Genomic DNA, 24,827 nt, shown 5'->3' on the forward strand with positions numbered 1-24,827 from the left:
ACACAGGAGGAGGTATTTCCCTGAAGCCTGTGAACAGGACCACGGTAGAGCAGGTATCCACACAGCAGCCAGTGGAGGACACTACACCAGAGCAGATGTTTATGTGGAGGAGCGGCCCTTGGAGAGGCACACAGGAGCAATTTTTCCTGAAGGGCTGCAGCCTCTGGAGAACACACACTGGAGCAGCAGAACAGAGTGAGAAGGAAGGAGCAACAGGGAGGAGCTGTGGTGGACTGACTGTAACCCCCATTCCCCAACCCTGAGCCCCTCTGGGAAGGCAGACAGAGGAGTCAGGAGGGAAGCTAAGCCTGAGAAAGGGCAGATAAGAAGGTGTCTTGTTTTGTCTTTGTTTCTCACTACCCAAACCTATCCTAACTGGCAACGAATTAATTTTCCCCAGGTTGACCCTGCTTTTGCCAATGACAGTAACTGGTAAGCAATCTCCAGATTTATGTGTGAATGTTTGAAGTTCAGGAAACCTGTTTTTTTGTAATGGAAGATTCCATGAGGAACTGTCTCCTGGAACAAAAATAATATACATAGTAGAAATTCCTTTTCAGGGTTTTCCCACTAGAATTTATTCTTGTAATATTTTTTTTTCCTGCAGCAAGAAATGGGCTTCAATTGAGATACCTGACAGCAAGTCAGGTATCCTTCTTGTGCTGGGGGCCCCAGACCTGGATGCAGGACTCTTCCAGGCGTGGTTCTCATAAGAGCAGAGGGGCAGAATCACTTCCTTCAACCTGCTGGCCATACATCTTTTGATGCAGCCCAGGATATGACTCACCTTCTGGGCTGCAAGCACACACTGCCAACTCAATTAAAATTTTTCATCCACCAGGACCCCTCAAGTCTTCTTCTGCAAGCCTGCTCTCAACCCATTCTCAACCCCCAGTCCATACTGATATTTAGGATTGCCCCAAACCAGGTACAGAACACCTTGCACTTGACCTTGGTGAACTTCATGAAGCTTGCATGTGCCTAGCTCTCAAGCCTGTAAAGGTCCCTCTGGATGGCATCCCTTCCCTCTGAAATGTCAACTTCAGCTTAGCATTGCCTGCAAGCCTACTGAGGGTACACTGTCTGTGTCATTGATAAATATATTAAAGAGTATCAGTCCCAAACAGACCCCTGAAAGACACCACTCATCACTGATCTCCACCTGGACACTAAGATACTTGACCACAATGCTTTGGATGCAGCAATCCAGATGATTTCTTATCCACTGAATAGTCCACTCTTCAAATCCATCTGTCTCCAATTTTGAGACAAGGATGTTATGTGGGACTGTTTTAAAGGTCTTACAGAAGTCCAGGTAGACGACGACAGTTGCTTTTCCTTTATCCACTGATGCAGTCACTCCATCAGAAGGCCACTAGATTGGTCAGGCACAATTTGCTCTTTGTGAAGCCATGCTGGCTGTCTCAAATCACCTCCATGTCTTCCATATGCCTTAACATAGCTTCAGTGAGGATCTGTTCCACGATCTTCATGGACATAGAGGGGAGACTGACTGATCTGTAGCTCCCAGGGTTTTCCTTTCAATCCTTTCTAAAAATGTATGTTATGCTTTCCTTTTTTCAGTTACTGGGGACTTCAACCGACTGCCATGACCTTTCAAATATGATGGAGAGTGCTTTGGCAACTACATCAGCCAGTTCCCTCAGTGCCTTGGAAGCATTTCATGAAGTCCCATAGACTTCTGCATATTCAGGTTCATGAGGTAGTTTCAAACCTGATCGTCACTCACAGAGGAAGGGACTTAACTACTTGAGTCCCTGCCTTGAGGTTCAGGTACCTGAGGGACTTGAGAGATGTGGGAGGAGTGAAGCCAGTGAAGACCGAGGCAAAAGGAAATTTTGAGTACCTCAGCCTTCTCCATGTCTGTTGTCACCACATTAAGAAATTTTAAAAATATTTTTATTTAAATCTATGAAAACTATTTTTAGATTTGTCTTCAACAGTTCAAAATACAATATATATTTAACGGCTTTAACCATATTCATTTATATATTAAAACATAAGATAGTAGCAATGTCTTACAGCAAAATTTAACACATTTTTAGTAGTCACATTTCTCTAAGTATGATTTTGTATTAAAGTATAGTTACCATTACATGGAGGTGTAAATCCTTCACCAGTGTACGGCTAGTAACAGTTCGAACATTGGAAACGGCTGGAGTAGCTGGTAAAGAATCAGGTAACAAGCGTACTGGGTCATTAGGTACAACTTCAACTACAATCTAGCAGAAAAGGGAAAAAGAATAACATAAAACAAAACAAAAGAAACAGAAGTCTGATGTAATTCACAATTCACCTGCACACATTAGATGCTAAAAATATACTGATGCAAATGCACGTGAAATTGACTGGCAGAAATAAATTTAGGATGGCCATAAAGCAGCAGTACTAGGTTAAAAGTTATGGAGTTTTGTTATTTCTGATTACTTATAAAAAGCTATTGAAATTTTGTTTTGATAATCAGTTTAATATCAATCACTATTTCAAATTAAAAGTTTATTTATTTATTTATTTATAACTCACAACTGAAAGCATTTGCATTCTGAATCTACAAAGTATCACAGTATTTCTCCCAGATCTGTATTACGTGTTCTTGGCTATGTGTAATTAATTATACTTTCATACCTGGTCACTGCTGAGCATGTTTGTCTTATCCATTGCAAAAGTAAACTGTATACTGTAAGTGCCCACTCTCTCTGGAATCACTTTATCCCTAAAGTAATCAAAAACAAAACACAATCAAAACCAAGTAAATATTGAAGTGACAAGTATGTAAGTATGCAAGCAATTGAAATTCTGAGTAGTCCTCCTAACTAGATAAGAGTTCTATTAACGTATGACAGATTTTAATACTCCTCCATAATGACCTTCAGCAAGAATGCCACAAAAGAACTCTTCTCTTCTAGAATAAGATTTTTGGAAACTTGCCTCCAGGAGTTTTTTCTCTACAAGTTGACAGGAAGTTTGTTATGGCCCTATTATTCAGAAGTCTGCCAGTCTACCCTGTTTTTACTTTCCATCCAAGGAATTCTCATAAAGCTACTTAAAAAGAGCACAAAGATGTTTGTATCTACAACGACTTCTTTCCAAATTCAATCGTTGGGCTTTAGATTCTGTAATATCTGAATAGCTGATTCCTTCTGATACTTAGAAACCATACAAAATTAGGTCATCACCAGCGGCCAAGGTTGAGCACATCGAGACAGAGAAGAGTTTTCATTCTACCTTAGAGTGTTTTGGAGTGCCAACAACTGGCACAGAATCCCTACCATCAAAATACGAAGAGAAGACAGACACCTGCACTTCTGCTGATAGAAGCAGAACTTCACCTAGCAAGGAAGGCAACACAGTATGTGGAAGAATACTGAAGTCTTCCAATGGATACGATGGATAGCAGTGACTTAAAAATACTTAAGAGACCTTTGAGGAGATACAACCACAGCCTCTAGATTCAGGCATTGTTCTAGGAGGATGACTTATGACACTCTTGAATTGGCTAATGAGATTATTGCTTTCAACATACATTTTAGCTGTTTTGACAGTAAGAGTAAAGAATACGTTTCCTCTTAATTCGTTTGGAAAAGAGTAAGATGCAAGATTCCCTGGAATGCTTAATTTGTAAAAAGTAAAATATCAAAACTTTACCTATCTCTGGAAAGGGGCCTGACTTTTTGTCTTCCATATAGAACAGAAACAATTCTACCTTCTTTTCTACATTTTATCTGGGTTAAGACTTAACAGTATTACTGAGTTGTAAACAATCTGCTAAAGATCTTGGTGTGGCTGAACACCATCTAACCAGGCATAAGCTTTAGAAGAATAAATTGCACTGTTGTTATGAAAGTTGCAAGACTGCACCCAAGTTGAAAGGGTGCTAGGATCCAGTAGATGATAACCCATCAGTGACTATGCCAAGGATGTAAAAACTAGAGAGAAACCAGGTGGTAGACAGTGATGCCACAGGCACTGGTAGCAGTGAACAATATGCACTTTCCTAAAAGTGCTGCTAATGAGAAGTGTCTATCTACTGCTAGTTTTCTCAAATCTTTCAGAAAGGTAGGGAGTTTTTATTCTGGACATTTGCAGCTAACTATTAATCTAAGGGAGCAATGTCAAGATTTTTTAAATTCAATATTCAGCTCTGTGTGGGTTAATTTATATCACATCCATCTACTATGTGCTTCTTCTGTGAGAAGCCCTATGCAGGTAAATGTGGTAAGTACTTCTTTTCTGGACGTACAAACATGCAACATAAAGTGTCTTATTTTGATAATGTTTCAGGGGTTTCTTGTGTTTGAACTACATCCATTACTAAGCATTTATCAGAATGAGCAAGGTCAGAAACGTACCTTATGCTTGGTACAAATTTTTCAGTAATCCTGTTTCTGGAGAAGTTAATTTTGTAACCTTGGACTAGCTGCTGAGAAAGCTCTGCTCTGTTAATAGCAAAAACTGTATCCTTATTGGACAGGGTTTTTTTTGCTACAACTGTCAAACTCAGCATTAGAAGGCTTTGGGGTCTCGAGTGCCTTTAAGGTAAAGGCTGAGATTTTAGTAAAGATTCAAAATGCCTTGTCTAAATAACTACAATTCCTGTTGAGATGTACTGCAGTTTTTTGAAATAGCTGTAATCTCTTAGATGGAAGTCTTCATATGCACGTACATTACATTGCTGTACCCTATCTGAGAAGCTAAAAAGACTTAGTCAATGAAGGTTGCATCAACTGCTTTCCCAGGTGGGACAGGTTCTTGGATGAATATGACACAGGGATTTACAGATGGAGGTACATTTGCATTGTGTGTCAGAACCTTGAATTTAAGCCTCAGCTAACCTGCTCCCCAGGAAATCAAAGTGTTAAAGACCTAATGGTAAGATACAGCCAAGGTCTTGAAAACACAGATTCCCAAGGATTACAAAATTGACATGTGGCCTCCTGATCTCTATTATGTGCCTTTTGAAAGGGAGGAGAGCCACAGTTGAGAGGCAGTTTAGGAAACTCCCCTATCATCTCTGGCAGTGGTCCTGGAATCTTGACTTAGCTGAGCTGAAGCAGTCTCTGTTCCTCTGATGCAGGAGCCAGGTCAGCTGTGCAACAGTGCTACATGCTGCATGCAGGTGATCTTAAAGTCTGTTTTCTAAAAACAGGAGGCAAGTCTAAAAACAGGAGGCAAGAGCTTGAAGCAACAGCCAATACCACAACTATTCGACTGATCCTCTAGAATGCCTTATAAGAGTAGATGTAGACAGAATGTGGCAATCAGGCACCAGCTTATCGTGATGTCTAATTCTCCTGCCTGTTATCTAAGACACTACCTAGACTAAGTGACCGAAGGAAAGACCACTAAACCACCAAGGCCAAACTCACGATTCAAGACTAACAGTTACAGAAGGTGCTCAATCAGAGTTAAGTCTACTTTTTCCAGCTAGCAATTTTACAGCAGTTGAACATTATGCTGAAGATAACTAAGGAATGTTAATAGACAACTAAGAAGCCTGAGTGGAATATACTGTCCTTGCATTGCTAGCATTTCTCATCATGTATTTTAATATATTACCTTAGATTCTTTTATTTTCTCAGATTAAACAAGTGTCACATACATCTTGGGAAGAACACAATCCCCACACTTATCACAACATGCTAGTATCTTTTAACATTTCATAGCATTGCATTGTACTAATTCTTTAACAGATTGTTATAAAAAATAAAACTGTATTTTGTACAATAACCTGCATCAGTAATTATAAAATAAATGCTGCTGTACCTGAAATAAGAGAAGCCTTCTTCTTTATCATCCTTCACTTTACTACAGCTAAACGTTGTAACCTGAAAAGATGAAAAAAGTTAAATATAACATACTTGAAAGTTAAAGTATCTTACTCGTAATATGCTGTCAAGTTTTAATAATTTGTAATACTGATAGCATATAGAAATTCGATGAGATCACCTACAATTTAGATGCTAATTTCATATTTTTAATCCTGGGACTCTTTGCAATAAAGCGCGTCAAGTATCCCTGCTATCACTTTGCTTCTGCAAAGCAGCAGCATTTCTGTACTTATTACAGTATTGACATTTGAATACAGTATTGACATTTGAATATTACAGTATTGACAGTATCTTATTACAGTATTGACATTTGAATAGTCCAACAAGTTGTAATAGGACAGATTGTTAAAAAAAAATAAATATGATTGATATGTATTGCTAGTTATTTAAAATCTAGAACAGGATATTGATTTAAGTCAAATACAGGAAAGACCCCCACTACAAAAATGTTTGTTGTATGCCAACATTTTGATATTCACATTGAAAACATGTTTTGATGACTTACATCAATTGGTATCCTAGTTCCGCTGCCCTGTCCTTCCCACATGTTCATAGAAATACGTGCTGGATTAATATTTTTGATAATATTGTCATCTTCAGAAAGAACACTAACCATAAAATCTGCAGAATGAAAGAAAACAATTTTTCAGGATTATTTTTTATTCAAAATTAAGATGACAAACCTTGATGAATTTCCCATTCTCTTTCCTACCAGAAGGAAAAACACACAAAACCCACGTTTCAAACAGAATCCAAACAACAAAAAATATGAAACCAGGCATAGAAATCCATCTCTCCCTAGACCTGTAACTAGATCAGGTAACAATCCTTACACAGAAAAAATACCCACATACTTTATCCAATGACTGCTTAAAAAAAAAAAAAAAACAACATCAAAATTCAAGTCTGCCTTTCCCAGGTTATTGTCCTTAACAAAAGCAAACCAGATTGTTTCTTGTTCTCAGGAAAGAACAATTGCTAGGCTAGATAAGTAATCATTTTTTTCCTCCAAGGACAGGAAATCCATATCTCCCTCTTCCTTCACAAGTGCTTTAGCCATTGAACTGATGGATAAAAAGGCACGGTAGTTGGTAAGAGACTGTACCAAGATAACTATAATTTTCTACATCAATTAGCCACATTGTAATAAAAAAACTATGAACCTTAATCTTAGTTTTGCTACTTCTTACTGCCTAGTACCACAGACTTTAAGTCTGTTAGAACTATATGGATGTTTCATTCCTCCATTTGCTATTGACTGTTTCTGTGCTCAAAATACTGGCAGTTTTAAATCCTAATCTGAAAAATTGAGCTTTCCCTATACATTCCACGGAAAATTTAGTGGTCTGAAGGAAACGAAATCCAAACAAGATTTGGAAAAAAAAAGGCTACTCTTCCTCTAGTTGAAAATGTGAGCTGAACACTTTGGCACTATGGCTATGGGGAGCTTTCAGGCATATAATTGAAGCTGCATTGTTCAAGCAGAAATGAAATTTGCACTTTAAGGAAGGATTGTGCTTTGATGTGCATAAAAAAATCATGCATTATTTCCTCCAAGATTACAATGCCTGCTCCCTGGCGTACCTGAATTCATCACTAAATCTAATATTTAGGGTGCTAATTAAATGTCAGACTGTTAACAAGGATTTTACTGTCTAATTTTATAATCAGAATTTAGTATCACATTGTATAATTTTGTCTCCTAAAATTATCTTTTTCTCCTCTTCTCTCAAAGCCTGGCTTATTTATACAGCATACACCACATTTGAAAAATATTTTTAGTATTAATGGTAACTTCTCTATTTTACTTAAAACTTCAAGTGCTGTAGATACAGGGAAGTTTGAAAAGCACACTCTTCCAGTGGAAGTCTCTTTCAAGGTAGCTTCAATTTCCCTTATAACAATGAAAGATGTCAAGGAGCAAGCATGACAGTTATCTTTATTCACACGCTTCTCTTTTTTTATTGTCTCATGAAAGTAGCCAACTTCCAAGTACACTAAACTCTGCTTACAGTTAAAGTTTTAGATGTAGAAATATATTAGTAGCAAGAGACTTGATCTCCTTGGAGAGAAGAAAAGAGTGGGAAATAGAGGTTACAAGTCCGCATGTGCCCAGGAAATAACACAACACACATACATATATACAGACATAAAATTCACTATATATATATAAATAATAAAATGATAAAATAATAAAAAATAAACTTGAAAGAATTAAGAACTATTAGTACAAGCAGAGAAAGTCACAGGACTTTGGGAAAGAGGCAGATAAGGGACCATAAAATTTGTCCTCTAGCTGTCTTGTTCTACACTGCAAACTAAAGCTTTAAACCTAGTATAGTAGGTCACTTCAGAACACTTCAATTCAAGGAGATGGATATGCTGAAAAGTAAAAACAAAAATGCCTCAAATTCACACTCAGAAGTAAAGCTAAGCTTCCTGACTTGATTCAACAGAATCAGGGCAATGCTATCTATATAATACTACCATTTTATAGTTATATAGAATAAACTACAGTAATCTATTCACCACTCATTATTATACACTCAGGAGAAAAGTATTAAATGTACACGAATGTGGTGCTTAAGATTAATGTTATTCATTAAGAATGGAAAATATATTTTTTTTTGTCCTGTAGTATAGGGAAAAGAACAGCCAGAGTTCTAAAACACTTTGTGAATTTAGTCAAGATAATTTCTGCATAAAGAGTATTTTAAAGAATAAAAATCTTGTTCCGTAAAAAACACCAGCTGATCAAGTTATGACATCATAATTATTACCCTTGATTACGCACTTTCGTTAGTCATACCAGCAGCACAGACATAGTTTAAATAATAACACTAAAAACATCACTGTTCTGAAAGACAGGTGGTTACAATGGTATAAAAGATGTGTAGAATGAGTTTTAGTTTCTGAACTCATAAAATGAAACAATCTAAAGCTTATTTTTATGCCTGCTGTCAATTATAGCTTTTGCATCAATTGATTTTTTGGTTTTGCACCTCCATTTTTAAGAAGACGAATGAATACCATTCAGTGTAGGAAATTTGTTAGTGTTTACTTCTTCAAATAGGTATAAAACTCATCTAATGAAGATTCTGATGTGATACACACGCACACTTTCCCAAGGATGGGGCCAAATGGAAAATTATTAGTTTGAAAACTACTTTACCCTAATTTTCAGAACACTGACAAATATTTAATTTAACTTCTCACTGCAAAATTTGAGGCTTCATCCCTTGGCTCAGAAGCCTATAGCAGGCTTCCCAAATATAAAGTGTTTTTTGTTCTTATAATTCCAGTAAACTGTAAAAAAAATTTTTTTTTGCCTTCCTTAATATGGTATTATATTTTAAACAACAGAATCTACTTTCTTTTTAGCTTCAGAAAGGTCTTCAGCTTTCTGAATAACATCTTTGTCTTTCATATTGCAAACTAGAAAGGATTTTTTTTTTTTTTGAAGATGGGCTAATAAATTCATATAAATTAACTGGCAAAATCAAGAACAATATCTCCCATAGTTCCATAGTTTTCTTAGAGAAGACCTCTCACCTGAAATAGTGGAATTAGTTAATATAGTTTTCTTATTCATGCCAGTTTCCTTATGGAAAAAAGGCCTGAGTTTCAAACTCTTTTGGACTGTCTCTGGTGTACTCATTTCGGTTCATTCTCGGTTCCTCTTGCCTTACAGATAGCATACAATTTCAAAGCTACCTCCTTTAACCTCAAAATAAGATGAGCGAAAAAATGCAAGACCAAGCTCAGATCATCTTTGGGAATCAAAACCTGAAATATGGCATTTCACTGTCAATAAAGAAGAGGTTATCTACTTTTACTATTTACAGACAGATAAGAGGTTTTTTAAAGCACTTTCATAGAAAATGTGCAAGCCTTTTCTCTCCAAATGTTATAGAGGCATCTTAGATATGGCTTTTACAAAAAACTGAGACATGCAGACAAACAGACAGACACAAAATAAGAAACAAAACCAGGAGAATCACCAAAATAGTTCTCATGGGTTTACAAAACTTTTGAGTGACTTGTTTCCATTAAAGAACCCCAATACTTACCAGGGAAGGTACCTCCTGCTGGAAAGGAAGCATTTTTGTCATATTTCACATTCAAGCGAACAGGTTTCTCAGGATCAGGCAGGACATTTAATGTAATTATTGGACAATCTAATGTGATCTTGTTGTATGCGGCTTTAACCTGTAAAATGTGCTCTCCCCTGAAACATACAGAAATCATAAAAACCATTATAAAATACCTCTTCTGAACAAGCGATTTTCAGCATACATGAAATCTGAATCATGAACATGAAAGCATTATAAAACAAAATCTGAAAAGAACTAATTCAAACTGCTAATGCGAAGCTAGAAACACTTGAATGAAGTATAATAATAGTTCTAATATCTTAAGATATTAGTTTATTACATTTAATTTTAAATATTTAATTAGTTTGATTATTTCATTGCTTATCTGTAAAATGCTAGCAACAGCAGCTTTGAGTTGCAGAAGACAGTAAGGTGGAAAGCAAACATAACTAATTAATATGCTGTCTGAGGAGCATTCTGCTCTGACAGTTTTCAAAGAGCGAATCTGTGTACAACTCACATCTAGAAAAGTGCATTGCAAGTACATAACAACTCTGCTGCACTGTTATATAATAACCCATTTTTTTTTTTTTAAAGTTTTAAGGACTAGAAATTTAAGTTTTTAAACAGAACTAGGATTAACACGTTTAACTGCACAGTGACTGTACTCTCCAGCCAGTTTTGATCATGCTATAAAAAGTAGGGTGTTACCACTGAACACACCTGTGTCTAACCTCCAGTAATATACTGATAATTAATATTTACCATCTACCAAGATGTGAGCATTCCAAACACACTGAGCACCACCAATAACATTTTAAATATTTTCTTCCAAATGTATAACAATGTTATAGACAAAATCCTGTAGATATGAATGCAAAAATATTAACTGGCATAAAGTATTTCAAAAATTTAAGAACAAGTACTTAGTGCTAGCTTCTAAGCTACCTAAAGCCAACCTAGTCTTCTAACAAAAGCTCCTATGAGCTAAACATTACTAATTTTTAATCAGTATTTATCTTCTGGGTTAGTAATTTAAAAAAATAAAATTACTTGTAACAAAACACTCAATACACTTTTCTCATGATATACATAAGACCTCTCTACAGCAGGCAGATTAACCTCCACTTCTTGTTTCCTGTCAGTCAGTAAGGAATCACACAAGAAAGTGCTAGATTTAATTGGTACCAGAGATATTTTAGATTTTTGGAGGAAATATTATCTATAATTATACAAAACTATTTCAATTTTTGCTTTATAAAAGCATGCTTACGGATTCCCATTCTTGAGAGGTTACTACAAAAATGAAAACCAAAAATGTAGCCTTCAGCTCATTTCCATAAGAAAACAAGGTTTAGGCTATTCTATCTCAATATATTTCCAGCTGAAATTAGCCAGTTGATTCAAAAGTTAACTGAAAGGACAGAGGGACTGAAGTTCTAAAAGGCCAGAAAGAATGTGTGGAGAAGCTGCAATTACAACTGAGGAAATGGAAATGCAGAACAGAAATCGTACCACTGCAGCTTTCAAGAAAATGCTAGGTGGCTAGAAGAAAGAGCCTGCAGGCAAAGAACCACAGAATATCCTGAATTGGAAGGGACCCACAAGGATCACTGAGTCCAACTCCTGGCTCCACACAGGGCTACCCCAAAAATCACCCTAGGTATCTGAGAGCACTGTCCGAGCACTTCTTGAACTCCATCAGGTTTGGTGCAGTGACCACTGCCCTGGGAGCCTGTCCCAGTGCCCGACCACCCTCTGGGTGCAGACCCTTTCCCTAATGCCCAGCCTGACCCTCCCCTGTCCCAGCTCCATGCCGTTCCCTCGGGTCCTGTCGCTGTCCCCAGAGAGCAGAGCTCAGCGCCTGCCCCTCCGCTCCCCTCGTGAGGGACCTGCAGGCCGCCATGAGGCCTCCCCTCAGCCTGCTCTGCTTGGGGCTGAGCACACCGAGGGACCTCAGCTGCTCCTCATACGTCTTCCCCTCTACACCCTTCACCATCTTTGTAGCCATCTTCTCCTCTGAAGGAAAAGCATCTCTTCTGATCAGTAACACAGGTGTACTATCCACTTCAAAAACCATCACATATAAACCCCAAACTAGATATAGCCTATTCTGAATCATGCCTAACCAGCAAGACAAAACAGTAAGATGCAGGAAAACACTCCAGTGTTATCAGGTGGGCCTTAGGGATACAGGAACTGGGTAGCAGAACTGTGAACTGAAAGAGAAATAATGAATTTGGAAAGACAGATGGGACATGCAAGCGTAAAGGGGAGACTGACATGAAGAAGCAGGAGGTGCAGGACACAAAGCTGCAGGAAATGAAGCTTCATTAGCTCTGTTGCAAGTAAGAAAATATTTTTGGTTTTGGATTATTTTTTTTCCTCAAATTCTTTAGGACAATTTATCTACACTGGTTAGCACCCAGAGGAAGTAGGATTTCAACACTCCTATAAAACATGTTCCTATTTTAAAAGCACTACGCCCAGTTCTTATCACCCAAAAGCTATATATTTCAAACATTTTAAATGATACCATGTACACTAGGTACAGGTTGGCAATTTTAAGCTGTGTTTTACCATGACCAGAAAACCTAGAATTCAGGAAATGAGAGCAGCAGCTTCTCAGAAGACCAAAGAAAAAGCTATTCAATTTTATTCAGTTACGCGCTTAATGTCTTAAAGCTCACTAACTGGCCTTTCACCAGCATCTAAATAATAAACGTTTGACCTCAGCTCTAGACGAATTCCTCGTAGGTACTTTATGAAATGCGCAGCTTAAACACATCTAGCAAGCAACATTTCAGAATTCAGTTTTTCCACATAGCTTTCACTACTTACCTAGGTGCATGAATACTAATAACTCCCAGGTTAACCCTACCATTTTCATCTGTTTTATGTTGCTGGTTTGAAGAAAAAATCTGTCAAAAAAAATATTTTTTTTATTCTTTCAGTGACACAAAAGTAGTATCAAGTCTTAAAATAAAACATATACCTCATTTGCCTACATACTGGCTTTCCATTTGAGCAATATTTGCTTTGAATTTTTGCACTCTAAATTAGGGAAAGATACATTCTTATGAATATGATATTAAGGTTTCAGATTTTTCTCTGCCAGTTTTTGAAGACAATCACTTTATCTAAACTAGAATATTTTTGTTCATTAACATATTTAAATGTTTTATAAATGTTATTTCTTTAACTGGTACTGATAACGTCACCCATAATACCTGCTAATCTATTTTCAGATTCTAAAACCTTCTACAAACTGTTTGATCCCTCTCAGTGTTTTTCCAGCCTGCACAGAGATTCCTGGGTAGCAGAAATTAAAGAATGACACAACTTGAGTATAGAAAACTAAAACATCTGTGTCTATCTTTCGTTTTCCCCATCCTGGTCAAACTGCCAAAAACATCGCTAGACAACCTAGAAAAAAATGTTATGACAACTACCTCATTAATCAGAACTTAACAACAAACAAAAACTAACCTCTATACTGAAAGAAACAGCATTTAACCAAACACTAATGATAGGTACCTTCTTGTCAGCATTGTTTTAGAAAAACAACACAACTGCTTTACGCATCTCTTGTTTACCTTGTACATTAAATAGGTTTCACTAAAAGTCCTTTGATGTCAATGGGACTTCTGCTTTTGAGAAATTCTGGCTGAATCTCCCTGTTAGAAAACTCCCCTTTAACTCACTGGTGTTCTTCAAAAAGTGCATTTTTCTGTATGCTCTCTGTCTTTGCCACACTTACTCTCCCAGCACTGAAAGTGAAATCTTACGATTGGCAGTATCATTAAGTTACACTTGTCCTTGCACATTAAATGGCAGAGAAGCTACCACTTTCACTTTCCCCGTGAGTCAGAAACTTTTGAAATTATGGATGCCAGGATAGGAGATGCAGAATGCCTGTCCTCTGAGAAAAACAGGTGAATACTAACACATTCTTTAAGTAGAAGCTATTTTTTTTTGAAAATGTGCATGCGCACACATGTGTATACACTGTCTTAGCCTTACCTAAGAAATACCTTGTCAGTGTATCAGAAGAACCTCAGATAGGAGCTTTAAAGTTTAGAGGACAGCAAAGGAAGCGATGGATATATTCTGAGTTCTCGTATAATGAATTCCTCTCTAAAGAGGGAAATCAACTTTTTACATCAATGATGTAATACAACAATATCATGCAAAAGATTGTCCTTATCTGAACAGTATTTGGCATTAAATTGCTTTCCCTTTGCTATTTCAGCACAAATTTCAGAAGACTACATGTCTACTTACCCACTTACACAAAAACAGTATTTTTAGAATATGTGAAGTGGGCAATCTTCTTCCAAAATTATTTTCTTTTTTCAAATCTCATGTCAATAATTTACATGAATGAAACTACTTTAGCAAAACAAAACAAAACAAAAAAAACACAGTGAAAGTTGACTAATAATGGGTCAGCTATGGAAGCATGAATTTATCCAACCATTTCACCACAGAAAGGCAATGGCAAAAAAATGTGTGCTCAATGGTTTAAGAGGCAGGCAGCACTGTAAAGATATTTTGATTTTCTAGAAAGGCTAAGAAAATTGCCAGATATGTATTATACTTTTCTGAAGATTATATTCAGCTTAACAGAATGATTCACATTTGAAATCACTGTACATCACAGAATAGAAATTTTAATTTTCACAGAAACTGGTGATTTGTGCATTTTCACTGTTGGGTTGCCCATATGAGTTTGGAGAGTTTCTGTTCAGCCATGCTCATTCAGTTCTGGACTCCACATAATGGAGTACAGAAAACGCATGCTACAACCACAGAATAGCAGGTCTAGGAGTCTTAGAGGATGGGATGTGAAATACAGCTTATTTGAGAATTTCTGTTCCTAGAAACTTTTCATTTCCTTTGGGAGACCACACATACAAACTATTTGAAATGCCAAGGCAAGACAGTTCTCTAAAGAGGTTCTCAAAGATAATCATGAAACGGATCTGATGTCTGTTTAGCAAATATGCAGCTAGTTGCTCTACTAATGTATAAGAGTATCACTCTTACGGTGCTGCTGTTGCTACACTCCAGGAGAGTGCATGGTAACAGACACGAGAACAACAATTGACCTTGGCTTTCAGAGTATTTTCTCCTCAGCATATTCAGCTGGATGAAGACCATTTCTAAGACATGTTGCTGGTCCTCTCTGGAGAAAGGCATAATGTCTGAATGTCTGAGCACACCATCACAATGTCTCCGGTTAGACACAGCGTTACTGTCAAAGTATGTTTTCTCAAGAAAAACCTAGCTGGAAGTCCCACGGAGCTGTGGCTGCCATCATAAATGCAGCAGCAGAAAGGTCAAACAAAAAAAAAAAAAGTCGCAAACTATGAGGCAAGCTTTTATAGAATTTACATTTAGAAGAGCCAGAAGAAAAACTTTCAAGATGTGAAGAAATTTCCTAGATAATAATAAAAATATATAATAAAAAACAACAAAGAAAATAAGTAATAGTAGTATAACTAAATTGGGGAGAAGGTTGAGGCTGTGAAATAGTTCTTGAGGGGTAAATAAAAGAAAGTTCATGGCTGTTGTGTATTTTTAAAGAAATAATATTTTGAGACAAATTTATGGCAAGCATGAATAAAAACAGACCAAGGCCAGCCCTGTATGAAAAAGGTCATGTCCAGAGACGCATGAATATATCTGTATTGATAACATACAAATTGAATATAACAGTTGCTGCATCAACGGTTAGGAAAATTTGACAGTTTGGCATTTTTTCCCCCAATAATTTGAAATAAAATGTTAATGACTTAAGTATTCTGTCAAACTTCTTTCTCTGTATAGACCAATGCGTGGGCCCTCTGACACTCCTACGTCACTCACAAAAAGCATACTAACTGCTTAACTCTGGGTTAGATATTGCATCCTCATTGTTTTAATTCAGTTTATAGAGCCTATGCTCTTCTCAGAGGTATTTAGTTGGGGGGTGCCTAACTGATAATTAGGTGGTGTGCCTCAGTGGCTATACAGGTGAATGGCCAGTAGCCATACATTCATTAATCACAAACAAAAACCAACAAAATAAAAATGATTTGGTTGCCCCTTTAGAACATATCTAAGGTAATTTACTGAATAATAATAATGATAAATTGGGGGATACACACAGAATTTGCAGAAGGGTTGAGTAGAAGATCAAGAATGTATAATAATTACACTTGCATACTGCACTATAGGAATTCTGTTATATTTATGATTGCTATAATAAAAGGGAGCTGAGAAATCTGTCCTGGGAACTCTTTACGTTATTAATTGAAATTAGTATTATGTGAGATTAATTATTCTTTTGTACTCTAACAACACCATATTCACTTCTCCAAAAATGTCTTGGTAATTAGGAAGAAGATGTAGACGTGACAACATAAATCTGTGTTACGTGGACAAAATTTCATATAGTAAGGCCTATGCGTACCTTTAGGTTGCTACTCTTTGAAAGGCTGATTTTGACATTAGGTTCAGAAGACGGATTTCCCCACTGATCACACAGTTGAAGGACAAGGGGTTTTTGCAACTCTCTGCCATTAATCACTGCAACAGGCTGGAAAATAAACAAATGCATTATTCTATTCAGTTGTAGGTATATTAGACATTCATAGCAGATCAGGAATACTCAAAGTGATAGCATCTGCTTTTTCCATGCTATTTGCCTCCTGTAACAGCTAGGCTATGTCAGAATTGTAGGACTCCTGGAAGGTATTTCCAGAGTTCTCCCATGTACATTCTTGTAATTATAAAACGCACTATTTGATTCAATCATATGTGTTACTCATATTGATGCACTTCAAATTAGGTACAGTAAGGACATGCTTCTGAAGAGCCTCATCAAACACGGTTTCCATGTTGCGTAAGGACTGAAACTTTTTGTCTTCTCATAAATCGTGATACCTTTTCCAGAGAGTAAAAATAATTATATTCCATGAACCTTTTCTTTCCCCATTCTCATCAGTAATGTCCTTCACCATTTTCCCAACACTGTAATCTTTTTACCTTCTTCCACTCTCCTATTTTGCTTTCTGTTGCAACTTAGCATTTTCACTTGAACAGCCAACATAGACATTGAAAGGTCAAAAAAAAACAACACAGACAAGTGGGATGGTTCCAAATTTCTCTATCCTTTCCATTTGATAAAGTATCATACACTCATCCCCACTTTCTGACTGTAAATAATCTTAAAATGGTAAGTAAATTTGTGGTTGTCTTCCTATATCCTAAACATCAAAAATAACAGGTACAGAAGAGATGAGCTGCCAACCATTTTTACCATTAAAGACAGAATCTTTGGCAAACGGTAGTGGAAGATGCAGCCCACAGTAAAACTACTGCACCAAGGAAAAGAAAAATGAATGAAGTATAGAAAGGCAAATGGGACAGGAAAAACAATTAAGGAGATAGTCAAGGAAAATACAGTATTCTGAACAGACATATATGAGTTAGTTCATTCTAAAATAAATTTACTTTTAAAGCTAATGTAGTTATTGTATGAAAAATCCTTCACATTTACTGCCCCATTTGAAGCATGTCTATATAATCAGGCTGCAAAATACTTACTTGATTTTGCTTGTGTTAAGTTGTCCTGAACAACACAAAAAGTGTCTCTAGAGATGTCAATCTGGCAATTTTCAGAATCATCATCATAAGTAGTCAGTGTTTTATTTCATCTTTGCATCCTGTGCTCCAAAAGCTCAGGAAATAAAGGACCTGCTAACCAGTCACCTTCTTGTTTTTTTCCCCAAACAAAAACCATTTGACTTACCTTTTCGAGCTCTGGCCAATCCACAATTTGTAATTTAGCAGGGGATCCTGCAATTAAATTTACTCTGAGAAAGTCAGAAAACTCACGCCAAGCAAAGCACAGTTCTTTGCTTCCAAGTAAACAGGGTTTAAATCTAATTCCTTTGACTCTCATTGTTAGGGTACTTTCCTATTGAGAAATAAAAATAAAATTGTATCAAGGGAATTATATTTTAATTTTTTTCAATACGGTATTTTAATATTTGGACCTACTAGACACTGCTTGCTATTTTTACTGTGAGACAGTAAACAAACAGTTAAATATAAGCTCTACTCTTTTTGCCAAATTTAAATAGACTACTTGTGTAAGAAATGATCAATTTCAAACTTGAGAATTTCCCAAAAGCCTTTTCAATGTAAATGAGTTATGTGTAACTTAGTTATATCCATCATTTCAAAAGCCGTAGAATACATTTTAAACTACAGCAGACAATATCATTAGTTCTATGTGGTTCTTCTAAAGATCATAAAATCAACTACACCACTATAAAAAACAAACAAACAAACAAAAAACAGGAAAAAAGCCTAAAAAGAAGTTAGAAGAAGAGATACAGAAGAACAGACAAGAAAGAAAGCACACCAGACCCAAACCAAACATAAAGTGACCTCACTGCCATGGCATAGAGCTGCAGCAGTGATAAGGTTTTTAACAGATGCTGCTATATTCCTTAGAATGGGATCATATTATTTTAATGCTATCTTCTCGTAGCTTACCATCTACAGTTTAATTTGATTACTTTTCTACAGTTTTGGCTCAATTCTGTGAGACTGCATAAGACAAATTACCACATGTAGGCCACAGAGAAATAAACTGTATGACATCTTATAAATACCTGCCAAGTTATTTGTAAATTCGATTTATCAAGTCCAGGCCCAGAAACTCCTAGGGAACTTACACACGCAGATGTCACTGTCTGAACCTGATTTCCATATTGATCTGTAATCATTACATCTATTAAAAAGATAATTTATTAAGATGATTATTAAGATCATTACACCAGCAGCTGCTTTAATGAAACATTATAGAATATATAGAATATAAATATATACAACATGCACACAAAATAGAGAAAATTTGCGTAAGTATCACAGAATCACAGAATGGTTGAGGTGGGAAGTGACCTCTGCAGGTCATCTGGTCTAACAGCCTGCTTAAATAGGGCTATACAGAGCAGATTGCCCAAGACCACATCCAGGCAGCTGGTGAAGACGTCCACACAGGGAAACTCCACAACTCTCTGGACGTCTTTTGTCAGTGCTCCATCACCTGCACAGTATTATATATATTTATTTTTTTATTTTTAAAAAAGCCTTTCTGTTCAGAGGGAGTCTCTAGTATTTCAGTCTGTACTCCCTGCTTCTTGTCCTGTCACTGGGAACCACTGAAAAGAGCCTGGTTCCATTTTCTTTACATCCTCTCCTTTCAGGTACTTATATACCTTGGTAACATCCCCTCCCCCATGCATCTTAATAGGGTATCAAAAATGTACTTATCTAGTCATATTAACCAAGTATTTGTGTTTCCCACTTTCTTTTTGAGATTACTTCTTGATATAAGGTTAGAAGAAAAAAATCTTAAGATAGAAGCTGATTTTTAACCTGTAAAACAGTTTGCACTGTGTGCTTTTCTTTCCTCAAACAAAATCTTTTAATGGCTCTAAAGCCATTAAAAGATTTTGTTTGAGGAAAGAAAGCATTTAAGTATTTTTATTCTCTCAAGTCCTGGAGCAACCACGTGTAGAAACTGAAGGCAAATCAGAAGACTAATCCCTAACATGGTAGTTTTTTAAGGATAAGTTTTTAACTTAAAAATATTATATTTTGAAGACCATGCCCTTCAAATAATCTGACTACTGTTTTTGCCTTTAGGATTTTAGAATATACAACCTAAAGAAAAATATATGAACTACTCAAACTCAGTGTGATGAATGTCCTAATGTGCAAGTGTGGTGGCAAATTTTACCGGAGAGTAACTCCAGAATGGCTGTTACATAAGTCTGATCATCCATGCACGAATGAGAATGTAAATATGTTTTATGTTTTAATAGTAGAAGACAATTCACTCATCTGTCTACATAACAGATAAAATATACCATACACGTCTGTATACATAACAGATATATCATATACATAATAAACTGCAAAGAGACAGAAACATATTTTACAACAAAGTGAAGAATATGCAAATACTCACCAATGTCACTTTGTAGTTCTTCGCCCAATTGCAATGTATTTGATCCTTTTAATTTGCATTTAATGTGTCTGGGTTCATCAGGAAGTGGTCTAAACAGAGGAAAATTTATTTATAATCATTTTCATGAAGGTAATGACTTACAACACTAGCACACGTGACAAAGGATGCATCAGTAATCATCCATTTGTAATTGGATTTTTTGTTTTTTAATTTTGTCCTTGCATACATTTAGAGGATCAAATCCAGTGTGCACAAACTTTACATTGTAGCTTTCCTCAAATTTATCAGATGCAGCTTATCAGACAGTGCCTGCATAACAAGACAACGCTGCTACAGAATTTTACTTTATTCATATTAACATGTCTACCAGTATTTTACCACAGATCAGATCCATAACCAGATAGTCCAACCCTGAATTCTGATTTATTTTATATCTTGAAAAAACATCCCCAAAGTAACATACAATTGTCTATATATATTAATATTACTGTAAGACCCATAGTAATATTAACATTCATCCTGATGAATGTATACATGTATACATGTAAAAATATCTGTCTCACTATGAAAATATTTGTTGATTTCTTAAGGACTTGATTACAACTAATGTAGTTTAAATTTTTAGACAGTTTTTCTTTAAAGCAAAATAAATCAGAGAAAAAATACATTTACAAAAATTATGGAAAAGATAAACAACCTTAAAAAAAAAAAAAACAACAACACAAAACCACAACAAATAGATTTCTATTTTCCTCTTTTGTTATGTTAAAAGAGAAGTCATGCCTAAACTATGCCTCAAAAGTCTCCTCAAAATACTTTAAAACAGCCCTAGAATTTCCTTTGGTTTACTTGATGAAGTATTTCACATGCATTATGTGTTGGGTCCCCCAGAATTTGTTATCTGACAACTTGTAAGTTATTTGAGACTTCAGTTATCCAACACATTGGTTTTGACTCCTTTTGTGTGTTTAAAGCTAAAAAATACATCGAGATCTCCAAAAATCATATCAGAATGACCTCCAGTTAATTTTTACAACAGAATAACCTCTCAATAAAATTTTCCTGGTCTGAGACCGCTTTCCCACCATAACAAGCAAAAAAGTGCAACAAAATTAAATAATCCACTCTTCTATTTCCTTTCAAGAAGAGAAGTACTAATTCAGTCTGCTTTTCTGCTCTTCATAAAAGAAAACAGAAAATAGTACTTGGCCAAAACCTTTCCTGTCTTTAACAATGCTGCATCGTAGGTAGTTTACAAGCATTAAACTCTGAGTATTTTAAAGAATCTTAATTCTTTAGATTGGTCATATATATATATATATATATATATATATATATTTAATGTCTAATTGCTGCAAACTTACCCCTGGCATTAACATGTTGTAAGCTAATTACTGAATTTTAACCTACTAAGAATGCAAGAAATACACTAAAGTAATTGCAGTCATTTAGAATTAGATTAATCTCAACAAACTTTATAAAGACACAGCAGCCAAAGCTAGTTGCTTAGATTTACTAAGACTGATAAACATGCAGTTTTAAAGTTTGATTAACAGTTTGTCACTTTTGACCAGGACACCATATACAGACAGGCGTCCTGTATCTGGTTAGATTAATCTTTAGCTACAAAGTAAGATATCTTGCAAGGCTAACAATTCACTCCATTGATTTTTCTCTATGGTAACCAGTAAGATGACTCCAAAGCCAACAGCAATCCTATAAGCTAACACTTGAATAAAGTTATCAACGATTCACAGAATCACAGAATCATCTAGGTTGGAAGAGACCTACAAGATCACTGAGTCCAACCTCTGACCTAACACCAACAGTCCCCACTAAACCACATCCCTAAGCTCTACATCTAAACGTCTTTTAAAGACTTCCAGGGGTGGTGACTCCATCAAAACCCTTTCGGTAAAGAAGTTCTTCCTAACATCCAACCTAAACCTCCCCTGGCACAAATTTAACCCGTTCCCCCCCTGTTCTGTCACCAGACACGTAGGAGAACAGACCAACCCCCACCTCACTACAGCCTCCTTCCCTAGCCCTGCTGGCCACACTACTTCTTATGCAAGCCAGGATGCTGTTGGCCTTCTTGGCCACCTGAGCACACTGCTGGCTCATATTCAGCCGACTATCAACCATCACTCCCAGGTCCTTCTCCACCTGGCAGCTTTCCAACCACTCATCTCCCAGCCTGTAGCTCTGCTTGGGGTTACAACGCCCCAGGTGCAGGACCCAGCACTTGGCCTTGTGGAACCTCATACAGTTGGCCTCAGCCCATTGGTGCAGCCTATCCAGATCCTCCTGCAGAGCCTTCCTACCCTCGAGCAATCGACACACGCACCAAACTTGGTGTTGTCTGCAAACTCCTTCAATGTGCATGTATATGTGTGTATATATATACACACTTACACTTACAAAAGTGATCACAGGGCTAAATATAATCAGATTGTAGTGGAATCTTTCACACAGGCGATGCTCTCATCTTTAAACATATTTACATGCGGAAAAAATGCCCACCCACCCAAGCCTACACTCCCCCTGTTAACCAACTTCCTTATTTCAACTTCTGTAGAATGATTTTTATTTTTGTTATTTTTTTAAAACAGAAGTACAGATCTACAATCCTTTGCCATCATCAATGTTCAAAAAACATATTGCAAATGGACAAACCTGACTGTAAACGCACTCTCCAAAGACACATGGTCATCAAGGTAAGTGATGAGACAGTAGCGTACATCTTTTACTGATGTAGGTACTTTTACATCAGGTAATATTCCCTGCATCAACATTTCTCTATTAATTCTGGGCGTCCAGTTAACCTAAAATTAAAATTTATCAGATTAATCACAAGTTAAATTATTAATCACTAGCAACATAATACATATGAGGTCTTGCTGAAGTAAAATACAGGTAACAGAAGCTCTCAGTGGAAAGCCGGAGTTTTTTCCAACAGTGGTTAATGCTATCTATCCAAATATGGAAGTTATTCCAAAAAAAAAAATAATAATACACAAAACAAACAAACACAGTTTCTCTTACTATATTTTCTTAAGAAAGATCTGATCCAGAAAAAACGTCACATATATAATGAAGCTCTACCTTCGTATTCGGCTCCACATTATTCTATGGTACGAACACAGGTAGAGAGCTAAGACTTCTGAAAAGTCTTCAAGAAGGAACATGTCCATACAGCATTCCTAAATGTTGGGAAAACCCCAGATATGAAGAATGCTGAAATTATATTATTGTGTTTAAGAGAAGAGCTGGAAATTACTACCTTACTTTTCGTATTACTACCCTGAAGCATTATTTAATACTTCATTAAATGTCTTCAGCTCATTAAGGACACGATTTTAACATATAATTTTAATTTTTTAAGCAGAGAGTGAAGTTCCTAACAATACAGTCTTGAGGAATATTATTTAGAATCATAGTTTGATGTCTACGGATTTTAGAGATGCAGCATAGTATCATTTCCCCACACTATACTGCTGTTCAAATATACTTGCCTTAATTTTTTCTGCCATGGATGAAGTTATGTGTATTTCCCTTTCTCCTTCATCATACATCTGAAATATAAGGTTCCGCATGGTATCACCAGCAATCCAATTAATTTCATCCTGATGTTTAATTTGAATAGCTTTTTGTCCATCCATACTTAAGATCTGCAGTCTTGCAACACGACTGCTAGGAAGAAGTTTAATAATCTTTTCCACTGGTGGCACATCTTTACAACTCTGTGTGGGGGGAAAAAAGACATAATTAAGACATCAGATATACACATAAACACATAAATATTGCTCCATGGCACTACTCTGGACTGTTAGGTGTGAACAGCTGCCCAAACATGAAATTAGCTTGACTTATCAAAAGTAAAGTTAAAGGGTATGTCAGAATGCTTACAATGGTTATAATGGACACTGGAACTGATGATAGATACTTAGGAAATATTTTGTGTATAGTATTTAAAAACCTACAATTTCCAAATACTTCTTAAGAGTAATCAGAAGTAATGTTTCATATAGGTTATCTTGCCCCATTAATATGTTTATATCTTTGTCAGGATAAAACAAGGGTCTCATCTTCTCCAGTTGTGTGGCTCTCCTGACTGTCAGTGAACTGAGATGTACAACATAGTTAATAAAAATTAAGAGTTTTAAGACTGAAATGTTACTCAAAAAACTTAATTCCTAACCTTTGGAAAAAAAAATCTCAACTTCCTTCTTTACTAAGGTTTTGGGGAACAATTTATGATACCCGTTCTGTCTCTAAATGTTTATGCAACAAAGGTTGGAAGGATCCAGGGAGTAAAAGGGAACATAAAGTCCCAGAAATAGTGCTTATTTCTGAAACACTTCAGAGATTTCAGAAGTAAACTTGAGAGGTGTAGAAAAAATTGAATTTTTGCCTTTTTATGGCTTCCCAGAGATGAAAAGGGCAAAGTTGATTCATAAAACTTTGGTTTAATAGCAAGATAATACAATAAACAGCTTCCAATCTTTTGTTCACTCAAACATTTCAATCAATACTTACAGGAATTTCAATCTTTGCTTTGAGCATCTGGTCTTTCTTTATATTCTGTACATGTATAACCGGACCAGTTAAGATGTTTGTTCCTGCATTACTGCAGTCCACAGAATACACGGGTAAGTTTGCAGCACCTAAAAACTGTTTAAAATGTAACATTAAACTTCAGTGTTGTGTTTTTTTATTTGTTTGTTTTTTTGTTTGTTTGTTTTTTGCATAACTTCTAGGATTATTCCAGAAATGTGCAACTCCAAAGATACACACAATTATTTACAGATAATTTTTTTTAGATTTCACAAAATCAAATGAAGTTTTTTTTTC

The 24,827-nt window shown here is 36.1% G+C and overlaps 1 protein-coding gene across 1 annotated transcript in view; it reads right to left on the reverse strand.

Annotated features, from left to right (window-relative positions):
- The window catches only part of SMCHD1 (structural maintenance of chromosomes flexible hinge domain containing 1), a gene marked incomplete at its 5' end in the record, with an annotated part of 78,791 nt that overhangs the window by 15,904 nt on the left and 38,060 nt on the right, over positions 1 to 24,827 (reverse strand). Inside the window, 13 exons of the mRNA XM_084281659.1 lie at positions 2,112 to 2,243; positions 2,647 to 2,734; positions 5,785 to 5,846; positions 6,355 to 6,470; positions 9,920 to 10,077; positions 12,785 to 12,864; positions 16,401 to 16,526; positions 17,742 to 17,909; positions 18,613 to 18,731; positions 19,974 to 20,062; positions 22,650 to 22,798; positions 23,489 to 23,716; positions 24,513 to 24,647. Of these exons, the coding sequence (XP_084137785.1) occupies positions 2,112 to 2,243; positions 2,647 to 2,734; positions 5,785 to 5,846; positions 6,355 to 6,470; positions 9,920 to 10,077; positions 12,785 to 12,864; positions 16,401 to 16,526; positions 17,742 to 17,909; positions 18,613 to 18,731; positions 19,974 to 20,062; positions 22,650 to 22,798; positions 23,489 to 23,716; positions 24,513 to 24,647 (1,650 nt within the window). The remainder of the gene's footprint in view (positions 1 to 2,111; positions 2,244 to 2,646; positions 2,735 to 5,784; positions 5,847 to 6,354; positions 6,471 to 9,919; positions 10,078 to 12,784; positions 12,865 to 16,400; positions 16,527 to 17,741; positions 17,910 to 18,612; positions 18,732 to 19,973; positions 20,063 to 22,649; positions 22,799 to 23,488; positions 23,717 to 24,512; positions 24,648 to 24,827) is intronic.

This window comes from Netta rufina (assembly GCF_964035555.1).
Source record: "Netta rufina genome assembly, chromosome: 2".
NCBI lineage: Eukaryota > Metazoa > Chordata > Aves > Anseriformes > Anatidae > Netta > Netta rufina.